This window comes from Ciona intestinalis, chromosome 11 (assembly GCF_000224145.3).
Source record: "Ciona intestinalis chromosome 11, KH, whole genome shotgun sequence".
In the NCBI taxonomy this organism is placed as follows: Eukaryota; Metazoa; Chordata; class Ascidiacea; order Phlebobranchia; family Cionidae; genus Ciona; species Ciona intestinalis.
Window position 1 is genome coordinate 726,325 of NC_020176.2, and position 16,174 is coordinate 742,498.

The 16,174-nt window shown below is 34.7% G+C and overlaps 2 protein-coding genes across 2 annotated transcripts in view; one reads left to right on the plus strand and one right to left on the minus strand.

Moving 5' to 3' along the window:
• LOC100183279 (GTP 3',8-cyclase, mitochondrial-like) overlaps positions 1-11,681 on the plus strand; it is a 12,828-nt gene extending 1,147 nt beyond the window's left edge. The window contains 9 exon segments of the mRNA XM_009861809.3: positions 434-601; positions 871-1,118; positions 3,479-3,590; positions 4,016-4,050; positions 4,052-4,129; positions 5,710-5,820; positions 9,178-9,298; positions 9,829-9,876; positions 10,360-11,681. Of these exon segments, the coding sequence (XP_009860111.2) occupies positions 434-601; positions 871-1,118; positions 3,479-3,590; positions 4,016-4,050; positions 4,052-4,129; positions 5,710-5,820; positions 9,178-9,298; positions 9,829-9,876; positions 10,360-11,135 (1,697 nt within the window). The 3' untranslated portion in view covers positions 11,136-11,681.
• A 757-nt stretch (positions 11,682-12,438) lies between these two features.
• Positions 12,439-15,943, minus strand: LOC100175452 (splicing factor U2AF 50 kDa subunit). Its single transcript, XM_002130350.5, has 5 exons — positions 15,259-15,943; positions 14,691-14,907; positions 13,590-14,243; positions 13,293-13,442; positions 12,439-13,016 (listed from the first exon to the last, which is right to left on the minus strand). The coding sequence occupies exons 1-5, from the start codon at positions 15,486-15,488 to the stop codon at positions 12,819-12,821; spliced, it is 1,449 nt and encodes a 482-aa protein (XP_002130386.1). The 5' UTR covers positions 15,489-15,943; the 3' UTR covers positions 12,439-12,818.
• Between the last annotated feature and the right edge of the window lie 231 nt (positions 15,944-16,174).

Sequence of the window (16,174 nt, forward strand, 5' to 3'; positions counted from 1 at the left end):
ACAGCAGGCGCGCTAACCACTACGCCACGGCGCCGGACAAGTATTTTATATATATATATTATATAATATACTAAGGAGTATTTGTTTTTGATATTGATTAATGGTTATTAAGTGGCTGCAATTTTTTATTTTTATATTACATTTATGATTTAAGTGTAGATCAAATCAATGAAACCAAAAAAGAGAAAGAAATCGGCAGCAGTTTATAAAAGAGTCAGAAACTACTTGATAAAAAGTGTGCCATAAATTCATGTTAACTAAGTTTACCTAATTATTGCCATGTTGATATATGTGCACATATAACAAACAGGCGCCTATTAATGTCATTGTAGTTGCTTTTTGTGCACCAAACTAGGCTACTGTCTTCATCAATGTATCGTTCCTTATCGTGTTTTTATGACGCCCACTTTTAATATTTCAACACATATAACAGGCACATACTGCATGCCAGAGGAAGGAATTGAACTGACCCCTACAGATAATTTGCTAACCACAGAAGAAATCTTGAAGCTTGCCCAACTTTTTGTGAAGGAAGGTGTTACCAAGATACGACTAACAGGAGGAGAACCTCTGGTACGGCGTGACATAGCAGAGATCATAGGTTTGTTGCTTGGTTATTTTTGTTTACATAGTCTAGGACTGTAGGCTACTAAAGTCTTTTGTGGAGCACTTATGCTATTTAATATTTACAAGTCTTTATAAGTTTTTTGAAATGCATATTTTAATTTAATGCTTTGACGTTCAAAAACTTGGTTAATTGGCACATTCTATATTAATCAATTAGGTTTGACAATTATGGGTGTAAATTTCAATTATGCCATGCCTTTGACTATAACCAGTTTTAATATATTTCTTTATTTATACACGAAGGTGAACTGAACAAATTAAAAAGCAATGACCCGAACATCCCTGGGTTGGAAAGCATTGGAATCACAACCAATGGAACGACATTGAAACGAAAGTTGCCACTTTTGAAGAAGGGGGGGTTGGACTCTTTAAATGTGAGCCTGGATACTTTAAACCCTGTTCGATTTGAACTAATCACACGCAGAAGGGGATGGCAAAGAGTTATGGATGGGATAATGGATGCAATTGATATTGGCATACCAACAGTGAAGGTATGTTTGTTGTTCAGTTGGTAGGCACATGCTTAACTTTTTTATTTTCTAACAAAATTTAAACCAACGTTAAAAATGTAGTTAGACTCATAGTTGTCAAACATAGGGAACTTTATTGAATGCATTGTCATAAACTTGGCGATGCTTGTTTTAAAGCAGGTTGCTATAACAGATGATATTACAATTATCATCCCTATTTCAAGGGTATGTACATTTCTGGTATCTTTTTTAATTTTGAATAAAAATATGATAAAAATTTAAGGCGCCGAACCTGGGGTGGCAGGCCTATCCTGGAATTTTGTGTTTTAATCCGTTTAAATCATGTGTACTTCAGAATTGCCAAGCATGTAAAAGCAGCAATTGGTTTATGTTGGTAACATTAGTTTTATATTAAAAATAAAAAAATGTTTAAAATTATAGTTTCGTAAAGTATTCTAGATCATTCTTGAATACCTAATTCTGTAATAAGCATTCTTACACAAGTCATATCTTTACAATATTTTATGGAGAAAACTATGATCGTACTTCATCAAATATTTAAAAACTTCACCTAATTTTAATCTGGGTTGCATTATATTTTACCAACACCCTTGTTTGTTTAAGAAGCCGTAAGATTATCTGATTTCTGTGACGTCTTTCCATTAAACCGCATCTAATCTGTCTTCTCAGAAACACTTGTGGTATCTGGTGTGTGGTGTGATCATATTACTAGCTCCCATGTCCCTCAATGTTGTTTGCGCTGCAGTAGCGTTTACTTTGCTGCAATTTTTCGCAGAACTGTGTATTACTAATAGTGAAAACGCCTTGCAAGTTGCATGCAGTCCTATCAGTTAACTTAAAGGTTTTTTGCATTTGAGTTTAACCATCGCAAATTGAATAGCCTGAGGCGCTCAAACCGATTGTTCGTCCTAAACTTTCGATGTTACTTTACGAGCTTGGCATATTACTTTGGCCCAACTTCTCAAAAACCAATTTTCCCGCAATGTGCGACCTGTTTACAAGTTAAGGTCTCACGGACTTCTTATATCTCAAGAAATTTGATCTCGTGACATTTTAAAGTATTGAGAAATTTTAAAGATGTGTCACGGACTCATCGCTGTAACCTACTTTTTTAAACCAGTTCCAAAATTTCTCTTAAATTCTCTAAGTTGTGTTTTATAAATCCTCAAATAATAAATGTCATGTTTGGTGTCAAAGCAGATTAAAACTAGCTGTCATAATATTATGTCCATTTTCTACGAAAAATGCACAATTTTTTCCCAAACTGAATAAATTAGACTCTGAAATTGGACCAAAAAATAACCAATAAATATTTTTAAAAATGCAACAAAGTATTTAAAACAAGATTGTTAAAAACTAACGGTCTTTAATTAAAATCCCAACGCAGTAAATAATAATATATTTCTTCTTACTTATTATTGTGTGAGAATTGAAATGCTTTGTTTTGTTTTAGCTTAAACAAAACCATCAATAAAGATTAGCCCTAAAGATTATATTGATTTTTGTTTTCAATGATATTTTTTCAACATAAAATGTGTTTTGCGGGTTTAAAATTGTTAGAAAAGTTTTGAGCATAGTCGTAACATCAGGGGGTCCTAGGGTGACATGTCTCTCCAACTTTTAAACCAGACATGACATTATATGTTTGTTTTACCCAGTTTAACAACTAAAACAGTTTTTTATCCGTCGATTATGCGTCTATACAAACTAACAGAGCCAAAGTATAGTGTGTTTGCTGAATTAAACAACAAAGTTTCATATGTTTGACAAATATAAGTGTAACTGCATTTTACCAATCGAATGTCACCAAAGCTATTGCTAAAATTAAAATTGTGTCACCTATCTGACCTATGTCTGTGAAAAAAAGTTAAACAGGATAATTTAAACCAACTTTTATTTAGGGATGCACATTACAGAATAATTAGGTATTCTAGGATATCCTAGAATACTTTAATTCGAATCTAGAATTCCGAATCTAGAATTTCGAATCTTTTTATATTTATAGGAAAAAAAAATTTTACCCACAAAAGTCAGTTTATTGACCCTTTCATAACAGCCTTGTTTGGATCTTGACTTGTAAAATGATCAAAAATTGTACTATTGGGTAGTTTTTGCGTCATGAAACATATAGCAGGCTATTAAAAGACGTTACGAAACGTTTACTCTCGAAAGTCCCACAAACACAGAAATATTTTTTTTCAAAATTAATAAGTTTCAAAAATTGTTAATATAGTATATGAGATGACGTGTAATGACGTCATTAAACAGAATACCGAATCCCGTAATTAGATTCGAATACAAAAGGATTCGAATCTCATGGATTCGAAATTCTGTAATGTGCAACCCTACTTTTATTGCAGATTAACTGTGTTGTGATGAACGGGATGAATGAAGATGAGATTTGTGACTTTGTGGAACTCACTAGAGACATCCCAGTAGATGTGAGATTCATCGAGTACATGCCATTTGATGGTAAGTGGGATTGTGTTCGTACCCTTTGGTATTGCATGCTTTCTATTTTATATTGGGTTAGGTTTTTGTCAGAGGGGACCCCCCCTGGAATTTAGCCAGATTTGGCATATTACTGCGTACGATTTATAATGTGTGTAACTTGTTGATCATTGTTTTTGTAGAGATGACAGTTTAGGCAACTTATAGTAACTACTGGTTTCAAGCAATTGCCATAAGTTTCTTACACAAGGACACATGCTAATTAGTGTTTAGTGTGGAGTCGTATGCTTTGACCTTTGCCATATGACTACTGTCTATATCACCATATGTTATTGTTTAGGAACTTGCATTGTAATTGTACGAGTATGTGATAACACCAGTGTATAAAAAGTGTCTGTTTTTTCTACTTTTTTGGAAAAATACCATTATCAAAAACTTTTATCCAGGAAACAAATGGAACGAAAATAAAATGGTGTCATACCAAAAGTATGCTAAAAACAATACAAAGTCAGTTTCCAGTTTTACATCGCTTGGAAGATGACCCCAACCATACATCTAAGGTACTTTGGTTTTATCACTGTAGTTGAAATATTCAGTTGTGCTTGAAAAAGTTAATACCAATCTCATCCACCACAATAGTTTGTTTACAAAACAAATGTAACAACTTTAATCTGAGCACGATGCGTGCAGCTATTTCGTGGTAAAGTATAAAATTAACTCCTAATCAGTACCAGTAAGGTACAGAGTTAAATGCTTTCTGTGCAATTAAACCTGTTTATATATTATGCCATTTTATACTTGTTTTCATAATTTTAAAACCTTTTCTTTAGGACTATACACTTTAGAGTAGACTATAGAAGTAATGTTAGTTGATGTATCTGCCATTTTGTGAAATGGTCCCACATGGTGTAGCGTTACTACTACTAGTAATCTACGACACACCTTATGCCATGTCATGATATATCGAAAACAAAAACCACAAATTTCTTAAAAACGAAGGCCAGGCAAATGTCACATAAGGCTAATTCCACCATGAACTTGGGAAATGGTTTCCAAAAAGCCACATATTATATTTGTTGTTTTCCAAATGCAACCTCTGCTTGGCAGTTCTAAACACCATTCGCATTACAAACAACTATGTTTGCATTTACCTCACATGCGAAACTTGTTTATTTTTTTATTATTCAACACATAAAAAAAGCATTTAACAAAGTAAATTGTAAACTGAACCATGTTATTTTCTTAATGCATACTTTTATTAATAATTTTCATTTATTGCAAACCTTGCATTACCAATGAATATGATGCGCCTGCCGCATAGCTCTTTTAAATTTGCCCGTCTGCAAACATAGGTCCCTTACAACTCTTATGCATACAGTGTTGCCTTTGTTAACATTTTTATAGTTTCACAAACAGTGGGTAGCGCACTGCTGGTGTTGTGCTCTTAAACTTCAAATAAAGGCTGTTAAACTTTAATTAAATTTAATTGACTCCTTATCTGTTCAGTAGAAAACAATTTTACTGGAAATATGACTTATGATAATAATTATCATTTTAATAACATTTTTGTTTTGTTGCCAAAAATGTTCCTAAAAATTTAGGAAACGTTAAAATGTTGGGAACCACTGTTTAACAAAGTTCAGCTCAATATAATTAGCCCACTTTAATGTACTGAAGTGGCCTCTTGTATAGTTGGTTATTATACACCTGGTGTGATTGGTTTAACCAAGCTTTAACCACTTATGCCGACAAGTAACTTATATTTATGACTGACAACATTGCGTGTGAACTTTTTAAATGAAATTGTCGCTTCATAAAAGTGGTCATTATTTCATGAAATGATAGATCTGATTAAATAGACACTTACTAAGTGTGGGAAACATGCGAAACGGAAGCTTACCACCCACTTAAGTGGGAAGTAAGATAAAAATAGAAACTAAACAACCATTTATAAAATCGTGTATTTTTTGCGTTTATATATTATAACAAACAGAGCATAACAGAAGAGTAATTGTAACTTAATTAGTACACATATTTGTGAGGTTGGGCCAATCGTTCCCCAAGTCCTGCGGCCCATAGTGTGCCACTCTGCGGTACCTGACCAATATAGAATAAAACATACATGTTTCTCACATTGCAGGGGTACAGAGTAGAGGGCCATGCGGGAAAGTTTGGATTCATTACCTCGATGTCGGATCATTTCTGTGGGACTTGCAATCGTGTTCGAATTACTGCAGATGGCAATTTAAAGGTGGGTCTGTGGATCTGTGTATGTAAACATATGTTGGAATGTTTGAATTGCTACAATGTCTTTTGGTGTTTTTTCTCCACATACACACACCAACAAATGTTCCAATTAGGAAAATGCACCACCTCTGGATAATATTTCACGCAGGCACCAAACTTTTTAAAATGCAAGGGAGGCAGGGATGTTTTTATTTTAACCGGCAAAAATATAAAAGGTTATTTAACACTTTGACAGTACAGGCTACAAATTACTTCCCAATTTTTTTATGTATATTTGTGCAGTGGCGTCGATTTTATAAAAACGTAAGGGTTGCGACATTATACCATGTTAGCTGAAAGTAGGTATATGTAAAACACGTAAAATCACGCATATAACGTGTGCGGCATTTAATGGAAAGGATAAGATGTAAGCCTGGCAGTCACTTGTGGTTAAGTGTTTAAAAAACTTACAATATGACATGAAATATTAACATATAATTGCCAATGCGTTGATTATACAGACGCACCGTCACCCATTACGATAATGGAGCACATCACAATACCGCGTATGACGTAACATTATTCAACTGACAGGTGCAGCATTGCGCAATATCTAACGTTAATTCTCTGCGTCACAATATTGTTTATAATGCAACATTTGACTTTAAAACTCGTAATTGCGCAACATAAAAGTTGTTCGCATCACAATTAAACACATTTTTATGTTGGTTGACGGGCGCAATGAAGTTTAAAAATATCATTTTATCAAAACTCAAGGAAACAAACTAAATTAATCAAACATGCGTCAATCATGTTCCACAACACACGATCAAAGCTGTGTTCGCCTATCACCAATCAAAGCAGCATTGCCGTTTGCGAGCGAAAATAATGTTTCACATGTAGGCTAAATAATAAACGTGTGAATTGTTATTGTGTTGCAATAATCGACGTGTGAATTGCCATTGTGTCGTAATGAATCCACGCGTGAATCCTTACTATTTCGTAACAAACATGCTGCTTGGCTGAGGGAAATATCATATGCTAATATAAAGCAGTGACCGACCCGATTTAGGTAGTTTATTTTCGCAAGTTTAACAGGCAAATTACATTTATTTTATAGCAACTAATAGGAAGGCCATTCATGACATGTGCGCGTCTTAAAAAAAGAACACCTTTTCCTATAGTTTAATTTTCTCCTGGTTCGCGTGTTTTAAGTTTAATTCGAATTGCTTTCTGGAAAAAAGCAGCTTTGGAAGTAGACGTTAGACGAAATTTAAAACGTAGAAATTGACTAGAAAACATTACATTCTCACACACAAATAGAATGTTTACTGTAACAATCGGCGATTTTGCGATTTTCAATGTGACGTAAACGCTTGTCTGACGTAACACGCAGCCGTTATAGGTAACCGTGCAGGGTACAAAAATAGCTAGTTTATGCGTTGGGAGAATGAAGGTGTTGTGTAACTACCATAAAGTAATTGTTTGATAAAGTTAAATATATATATTTAAGAAGGTTTTAGAATTAACTTGCTTTTATAATTGGAAAATCCAGGGGTTCCTGCAACCCCTGCAAAATTCTCAGAGTAGGCCTGCATACCCTGCACCATATAAATCGACGCCAGTGTATTTGTGTCTTACTTTGACTGTAGGCTCTGTTACCCTTGCTAGAGTCCTAATTGAGTTTACAATCCTTTTTTAGTTTAATTATACTTATACTCGGAAAACACAAAAATGCAAAAAATTGAGAAAAAGTGACTTACGCACATAAAACAATTAATTTTATTAACAAAATGGCAAATCAAATATTTTCTACAATTCAGGATCTTTTTGCAACCTGCAACTTACTGTTAGATTTCGATCACTTTGCGTTTATTTATTTAACCTCAGGCAGACCAGTATATTCTGTTTTAGGCAGCTTAAAATTTGACAGTAGTTTTGGTAATGCAGATAAGAGATTGTATATACCACAAGTTACATGTCTGGTGTTTACTCGATATTTAATTTCCTTGCGTTGCTTCTGAGTTTAAACTCAGTTAACCTTTTTTATTTTCGGTGTTTTATCTCCACACGTCATTCTAGTATTTTTAGAAGTTTTATTTATTAGTGTGACACCATGAAAAAATTCTTACCGAAGTATTCGACTTTTTATTTCATGTGAATATTTTTAAGCATTTTTAATGTCTGTTTCCTTTCTTGACAATTTGGCTGTTTTTTTTAATTTTAATATTTTTTGTCACATTTTTAATAGAGTCCCACACAGTATTGTTAATGTTTGGAATGTTTTAAACTCAATTTTTAAACAGCTAAAAAAAGTTCTTGTCTTAGTTTTTGACACAATTTTACTTGTAACTTCTTCATGCTTAATTTTGTAACTTCTTCATGCTACCCCTTTTGCATTAAATATACCGATGTCTGTAAGATTTTGTGGGTTAGTGTGGTTCCACAGATATAATGCTTTAAATCAAAATTGCGAAACTTGTGATTGTGTGTATCCTGAGGTGGTGATGGTTGAAAAGGAGAATTGGTTTAAGATTATTGCCAGGTTGTTCATGAGATAAGAAATGTGGGTTTTGCGATACCGCAGTTTCTCGACAAATAACTTTTACAACTTTTAATTTTATTTCCTGTTTCACAAACTTTACAATACAAGAAAAGATTTTGTGTTTTTTTGTTGTTTTGTAAAATTTTTCGATAATGTGTTTTGGTTGGCTTGACTGATAAAAAAACACAATAAAAGACTGACAACCAATAAAGGGTTGTAAAATATTAGATAAAAAACAAAATTGTCGGTAAGACTCTAAATAATCTAACGTAGAGACTTTTATTAACAGCAAACAAAAGTCAGTATTAGAAAGTTTAAAATCCATATCACTTAGTTTTAAATTATGGCAGGTTGCACCTAATACATTTTACATATAAGCTAAAGACTAAACAGTATTTATTATATGCAAATTCGGATTTAAAAGCCATGTTGTTATAATTGGATTGTGTCACAGAGTTGCTGTCACTTTTGTTAGATATTGCAACAAAGTTGTTAGAATTGATGGTTGCAGTGTTGCACATCATACTTTTTTCAGTTAGCAGTGTTTCCTAAGTTTTTTTTACAGTTGGTAATGTGTTGCAAAACAAGTTTCTTATAATAAGCAGTGATGCAAATTAAAATCATGTACAGTGGTGTAATTTGTGTACTTAATGTCTGTTTTTACTGCCTATTGTTAGGTTAATAGAGTTGGAGGCAACGTTCCCTATCACTAAGTTTGTGCCCGCCTTAGCACTGTTTACTATCTATTCTAATCTATATGGGCGAGGTTTTATGCTTGGGGAGATATCGGTTACCACAGTGTGTGGTCATACAACTAATTATGACATCATAATGCAGGTTTGTTTGTTTGGCAACAGTGAAGTTTCGTTGCGAGATGAAATACGATCCCAGAAAAGTGACGAGGAGTTGCTTGAGGTTATTGGGGCGGCCGTTAAGAGGAAGAAGAAGCAACATGCAGGTTGGTGAAGCTGGTGGATTTGGAATGTAACTTTATATTTTGATAGTGTTTTGTTTAATACACGCTTAGGAATTAACTCATATGTAGCTTTGGTGGTAAATGAATGAATAAATGTAACTTACTTTATCCCCGCAAGGCCGGAAAATGACAGTCGTTATCACACGGGTTTAACACCTCGTGCCAGCGTACGAGTTACCATGTATGTTATTTTGTGGGTGATTAATTTTTGGGGGGATTTTTTTTTTTTTATGTATGGCTGATAATTTGGACAACTAATTAGTGACCACTAGGTTAAAGGAACTGTTGCTAAGTGTCTTACCCAAGTATAACACCTTGGTATCAAACATGGAGTAACATAGGGGCAGGCCTACCCGGGCAATTTATATATTGCATTTATGCAAACATTAGAACCATAAATTAGATTTGATTCGTAGGAACACATCTAGCTATATTTGTCACTTTTGTCGGTGTGTTTATTTTGGGGTGAAATAAAATGAGTATCCTGAAAATTCAATTACTTTTCAATGCAGGAATGTTCAACCTTGCCAAAATGAAGAACCGACCGATGATTCTGATTGGTGGGTGACTTCCTCTGCAGCATTCTGGTTGGTTAGGTCAATAGTTTTTAATATGCAAGAAATCTTTGACAAAATGTTGTTTTTTTCTAAATTATTTTACTTCTAATGTAAAGTTTTTTAGAAATAAATTTGCTTAAGCAGTTTTTAACTAATTTATATTTTTTAATATTAAATAATACCATTTTTCCGAATACGAAAAACAGTTATACAACTATTTATCCATTGAAAATTGCTCTTTTTGTAAACAATACTTTTTCACAAAAACAGCAACATTAAGCCTGGTCACAACGGTAGCAGAATAGTTTTGGGTAAATATTTTTTAGTAACAGACAAAAAAGTGGGCAAGTTGCAGCGTTTTTTAAAATATCTTTTTAGATAACTTTGTTGAAGAACCAATGGCAAGGCTGGCTGTCTGATTTAGTGCAGAATTGAACCATTACTTTAAATGATTTTAACTTACCTATCTTTTAATTTCTTTTTTAGATTCTTTCCCTGCCAGTTCCAACTTTGTAAAGTTTCCATTTGTAATTTATTTGACGAGACAATCTTTTATGGAAAGTTCTAATTCCCCGCAAAGTAACATTGATGTTATGAGCTACGTACATGTTGCTACAATGTCAGAAGATGTAAATGATAATTACTCGCTGTGCCCAACTGCAAGCCATTCTTTCTATGCTCAACAACAACATTTATTCACTGCACCTTTACATGATCAAACCTCCCAAACTTTTACCGCTCAAACTCGCAATTATTCAACGAGCTGTGATGCAAGAGACAACCAACTTACACACGTGGATGGAACGGGCAAAGCTTCTATGGTGGATGTCTCATCTAAAGAAGTAACGACCAGACAAGCTGTTGCCGTTGGTAAAGTTCATCTCAACGATGTTGTATTCCATGCTGTAAAGAAGAACTTGGTTAAAAAAGGCGATGTTTTATCTGTAGCAAAAATTGCAGGAATTATGGGTGCTAAGCAGTGTTCACGCCTTATTCCGTTGTGTCATGATATTGCATTGTCCAAGATTGCTCTTGATTTGATTTTAAATGAAAATGACAACACTGTTGAAATTAAGGCTTCTGTTGCAACAAATGATCGAACTGGAGTTGAAATGGAGGCTTTAACTGGAGTGTCCATTGCAGCACTTACAGTATATGACATGTGTAAAGCACTTGGGAAAGATAATTGGATTTCTGACATCAAGTTACTGAGGAAAACTGGAGGTGCAAGTGGTGATTATGATGTCACAGATGCATATTAATGTCTTTTGTTTTAAATCAATTTAATTTTTCATCCCTTTGACAATCGTGTTGAAATAATTCTGGATTCATTCCTTTGCTTGTTTATACCGTGTGTGCCCATACCTTCAATAAGCAAAGTACATGCTCTATTTCAAATAATTCTAGTTAACAGTTTACAATGATGTTATTTAACTGTTTCAATCAGCAGAAAATTCTATAAAGTATATATAATTTATGACACTTTTCCCTTATTGTTTTACCACAGTGAGATTTTAAAGGCGTTTTTCCCAGAGGTGTGCAACCTGTAGTCATACATAAACTACATGAGATGAAAAGATGTGAATTTTGATTAATTTTATTTGACTTTTTATGGTCTTTGATTGCACACCTCTACCTCTGCTTTAAGATTTTTGTTCTTTCTTTTAATTGGCTTCTTGCTTCCTTTTTCACAGAATACTAGCTGTTTGTGTCTTAATATACAATTATTGAATTCCACAAAGAGCGAAATGTACATGGCAATCTGCCCCTTTTAATCCCACCTAATACAACTACACCGCGCTTGCAATGAAATATTGTCATTTTAACTAAACAAGAATTTCTTTAAATATTTCAATTACCAGAGCAGCAAAACCTTTACATGGTTACAAACAATAAGATTCTTTATTTAAAAAGTTTATTTTGAAAATATGTTTTATTCCATTTACATGAGTGAGGCTCTGCAACGTGCCACACCATGAGACATAAGATGTATGCCACGATTGGTCCATTACCTCGCCACCCAGTGTGCTATAACTAATTAGTGACTACTGGGTTGGTGCAATGTCCGTTAAGGTGAAACATTCGACATGTCAACAATTATTATATGAATATTTTAGTTCATCTTTTCAATATATTGTGGCAACATTTTATGGCAGTTTGGCAAAAACATCTTGTGGACGTCGTATGTTTTTTCTGCCACCCAAAGCGACATGAACACGCTTATGACCAAACATTATTAGAAAAAATAGTAGGGAGCAGGGGACACACCTAAGTTTATTGGTCAGGGGCAAAATCTTCTTATTCGTATCGCAACCACAGATGTAAATGGTGCATCTATTTGCTCTGCAAGCATGGGGTATATTTTTTTGTGTTTTTCGGGAAGACTTGTAGGCAAGGTTTTATGTCTCCCAGTATCATGGTTTTATTCATTGAAATATTTTTTGAATTTTGACTGACATCAAGTCTCACCAATTTTTCATCAATGTCTTGTCCATGGCTGCGGTTAAGAAATATATTTGTGGTCATAGTTTAGTGGTCGGTCAAGCTTTAGTTACCTGGCAAAGATTGTTTCGTTTGTTTTTATTTACCTTGAAATAACAAAGGGACCAAATTTATTACAAGAGTGAAAGTTGAATTACTGATATTCTCCACTACAGCATAAAATCATCTCGTGCTTAAAAACTAATTTCAAGAAACACAGACATTAATGTTATATCGCGTTGCAACTTCACAGCCCAATTTGAATTACTTACAAAACCATTAAAAAATTTAGGCCTATTTAACCAAAAGTTGCAATTCACGATTTTTTTTTGACATTCTAATAAGTTTTTCAAAATGGCAGTTTCCGACAACTGAAATAAAAATCGTCAATGGATAAGTTGGCTGTACAACCGAAATTAGGTCCATTCAACAGAAAATTGCTCCAGTATTGTTTACTTTCGTCTCTAACTAAACTGACGGTGGTGATAACGCTCTGGATCGAAGAACGAAGTCACCACAACTCTGTTGGAGAACTTTCTACCAGAAAGAGCTTGTGCTGCCTTCTGCGTGTCGAGATGGTTTGCAAACTCAACATAAATTTTACCAACGCCGTCAGCTTCTGTTAATCCAGGCCCGGGGCGCGGAATCTCAAGACTGACAACCTAAAAAATGTTGTTTTATTAAACAATTAAAAAAGGTAAAAACGCCTACAGGCAAGAAGAGCGTTATTTATGGGTTAATTCTTGGCCAAAGCAAAGGGCTCTCTGGGGTGCCTCAGTATAGGACCTAATCCATATAGAATACAATAAATATATTGGCAAAACAAGAACTTGTTAAAACCAGTCTATTTTTGGACATTACACCACTAATTTGAATGTATAGTATAGCTTTCCCATTAAAAATAAATTATAAATTGAACCTATATGTTTTTCACTTACAGATCCAAGTTTTCCGCACTCATCTTTTACATCTTCCATGATCTCCTCATATTCCTCGTCATCTGTCAACTCCTCCGGAAGAACCATGTTCATCAAACACAACACGGTTGTTGCGGGGCCTGCACCTGTCGCGTGAGCCATGCCGGGAATCTATCGCGAAAATGGCAAGCATTAATTTTATTTCCTTAAAAGTTAAGTCTTCTGAAAGATTTTTCTAACCTAGTGAGCTAGTCCAAGTTATATGAATTTGCATGAATTTATACTAGACAACCAGACAATTGGGAAAATAAACCTAACCTGTAGTGTAACTGGTGCCATAATTGCTCCATGTGGATTATTCTTTGCACCGATGCTTGCACGTTGCACAATCAATTTCTTGTCCCCAAGTTGCATTCCATTAAGGCCGGCAATAGCTTGGTCAGTCAAGGAATAATCTGCAAACTCGGCGAAAGCATACCCTTTAGATAGAGCAGTAGCACTGTCCTTGACCAAGTTAAATGCACGTAGCGGCCCAAAGGATGTCAACAGCTCCTTCACTTGATCGTCGTTAAGATAATTCGGCAAACCTCCAATAAACATCTTGTGCTGAGAATCTTGGACTACAGTAGATATCACACCAGGTAGATGAATAGCAGGTTGCTCCAAGGATCCTGGCAGTGGTTTGTAATCACTTGGGCGACGGATCTTCAGTGATTGGTTCATGAAGTTGATTCCATCGAACGCCAAGGCCTGTGTAGTCTCGTCAACTGACCTGAACTCGAGAAAAGCGAAATTTTTATCCAGATTAATCTGCACTGCGAGAATTGGTTGACCGGGTGCTTGTGCAAGACCGGCGATCTGCATCTGGTTGTTGAAGAAATCCATCATAGCGTCTTCAGTGACACCGAAGGGGATGTTGCCAACGTAAAGACGACGTGCTTGTCGTGTCATTTGACTTCCAGCCACAGGAACCTGAGAATAATTCACTCACCTTGTCATATTCTTAAATGGGATTTAAATTTAGTCATATCTATGGTTTCATTTTTCAATTTGATATTAAAGATTTTTCTGCATTTCCCTTATTATTTATTGGCCACACTAACTGGACCTGGTCCACCTATTTAAATGGTGTAATCAAAGCTGTTTTCGGAATAATTTATTAGCCCTCTGTGGCTCTGCCATTGTACATAACTAATGTAAGGCCACCCTCGAGGTGCAGAATAATGGTAAATACTGAATGTAATCAAAGCACAAAAGTAATGATATAAATTGTTTTTCTGCCACAGTAATTTAGGGTTTCTCCACTACTGAGCACTAGCTACAACCATAAGAAACTGCTACAAATGGAGTTTGCCCAATTTTGGATTTGTTAATTACCAACAACTGCTAACTATATAAGCATAAGAAATTGATTCAAACCTGGAGCGTTGCTTCTGCTGTAATGCTCCCCATAGTTTGAGAAGTTGCCATCAATGGAATTTGACCCGCTGCCTGCATTGCTTTGTATTGTAGTGGTGTGACATGTTCGTAACCAACTGGTGGCACGTCCCAATATTTGTAAGCTTTTTTTGGTTTCTTCTCGGGGCGTTCTCGACTTCTTGATCTTCGTTTACGCTCTCTGCTTTTTGACCGGTGCCTGTTTTGGGGAAAAAGGGTCAGCTGCAAAATTAAAACAATGGATTGAGTGATATGAGTAAGGTATAACATTAAAAGCGACTAGCCAGCTATAAAAGTAGAAGTAAAGCAAGGTTTTTGACACGCAGATACAATATTAATGAGATCTATATTATTTTAATTTAGAATAAAAAGACCTGTCATTAAAAAAAAACAATTAAAAGAAAATGAGATTTAATAATTTCAGCAAAGATTGAACCCTACTTACCTTTAGTTTAAATGCTTACCTTGATGTAATTCAAATTAAAAAATAAAGAATAATGATTTAATTCAAATAAATAAAGTCGTTAAGTTTAAATCAAATGATAATTACCTTCTTCCTCTGCTCCGACTTCTGCTCCTCTTCTTACGATCGCGGTCACGGCTCCGTTTACGATCTCGGTGTCTACCCGAACTTCCGCGATCTCGGTCACGATCACGTTTATCATCTCGGGACCGCGGCTCTGGTTCAGTGGGACCATATTGACCGTCACCATTGTTGTACCCGGGGTCCTGCTTAGTAAAACTCGGGTCTTGGTAATTATTCACGCCCAATTCAGCCATGTTTAACCAGATATTGAGTTAAAGCCAATTACTTTGAAAGATTTGTTGCAAACTTTTTCAGTCAGTAAAATGTGTTTTGACTTTTAATGATAAAAATTATTGTTTAATGGTCGTATAAGTGGTTAGCCTGTGAAATATTAACATAGGTGGAAGTTTAGATGCAGGTCGTATTATTACTGACACACAAAAAAAACGTAATAATGAGCAAGAAGAATGATCGTAGGTGACTTCTGTAATATTATAATCGTTAAAAAAGATCCGCAAATACGGTTTACAGTTTATTTTAACAAATTAATGCTAACACATTAAACAGCTCCTTTGTGCCTTAACTTGATTAACTTAATTAAGACTAAATTAGATAAAACTAAGACTCTTTTGGTAAAAAATACCAGTAAAAACATCTTTACTGCACAATTTCACTAATTAACTAACATAAAACAACCAACCACGATTTTGCAAACAAGCCAACTGACACTTGCAATAGTAACTTTTCGTCCGACCTTAACAGACACTTTTTTTGCATACTTTTCGATTTGCTTCTTTAAAACAGAAAAACTAAGTTCGTCTAGTAAATAAACTTCCAAATCGTTTTCTACATTTTGGTTGAATGTATAAACACGATTAAACTGATAGGTAGCCTTCTAAGAGCTCTTTCTTTTTAAAAAGTTAGAGTAAAGGCAAATAAA

Excerpts from the sequence above, each read along its gene's own strand:
- LOC100175452 (XM_002130350.5), bottom strand. The coding sequence starts at position 15,488 with ATGGCTGAATTGGGCGTGAATAATTACCAAGACCCGAGTTTTACTAAG. Across the intron at positions 13,443-13,589 it reads TGGCACCAGTTACACTACAG|ATTCCCGGCATGGCTCACGC; the intron begins GTTAGGTTTATT and ends TTTTCGCGATAG. Across the intron at positions 13,017-13,292 it reads AGTGCGGAAAACTTGGATCT|GTTGTCAGTCTTGAGATTCC; the intron begins GTAAGTGAAAAA and ends AACATTTTTTAG.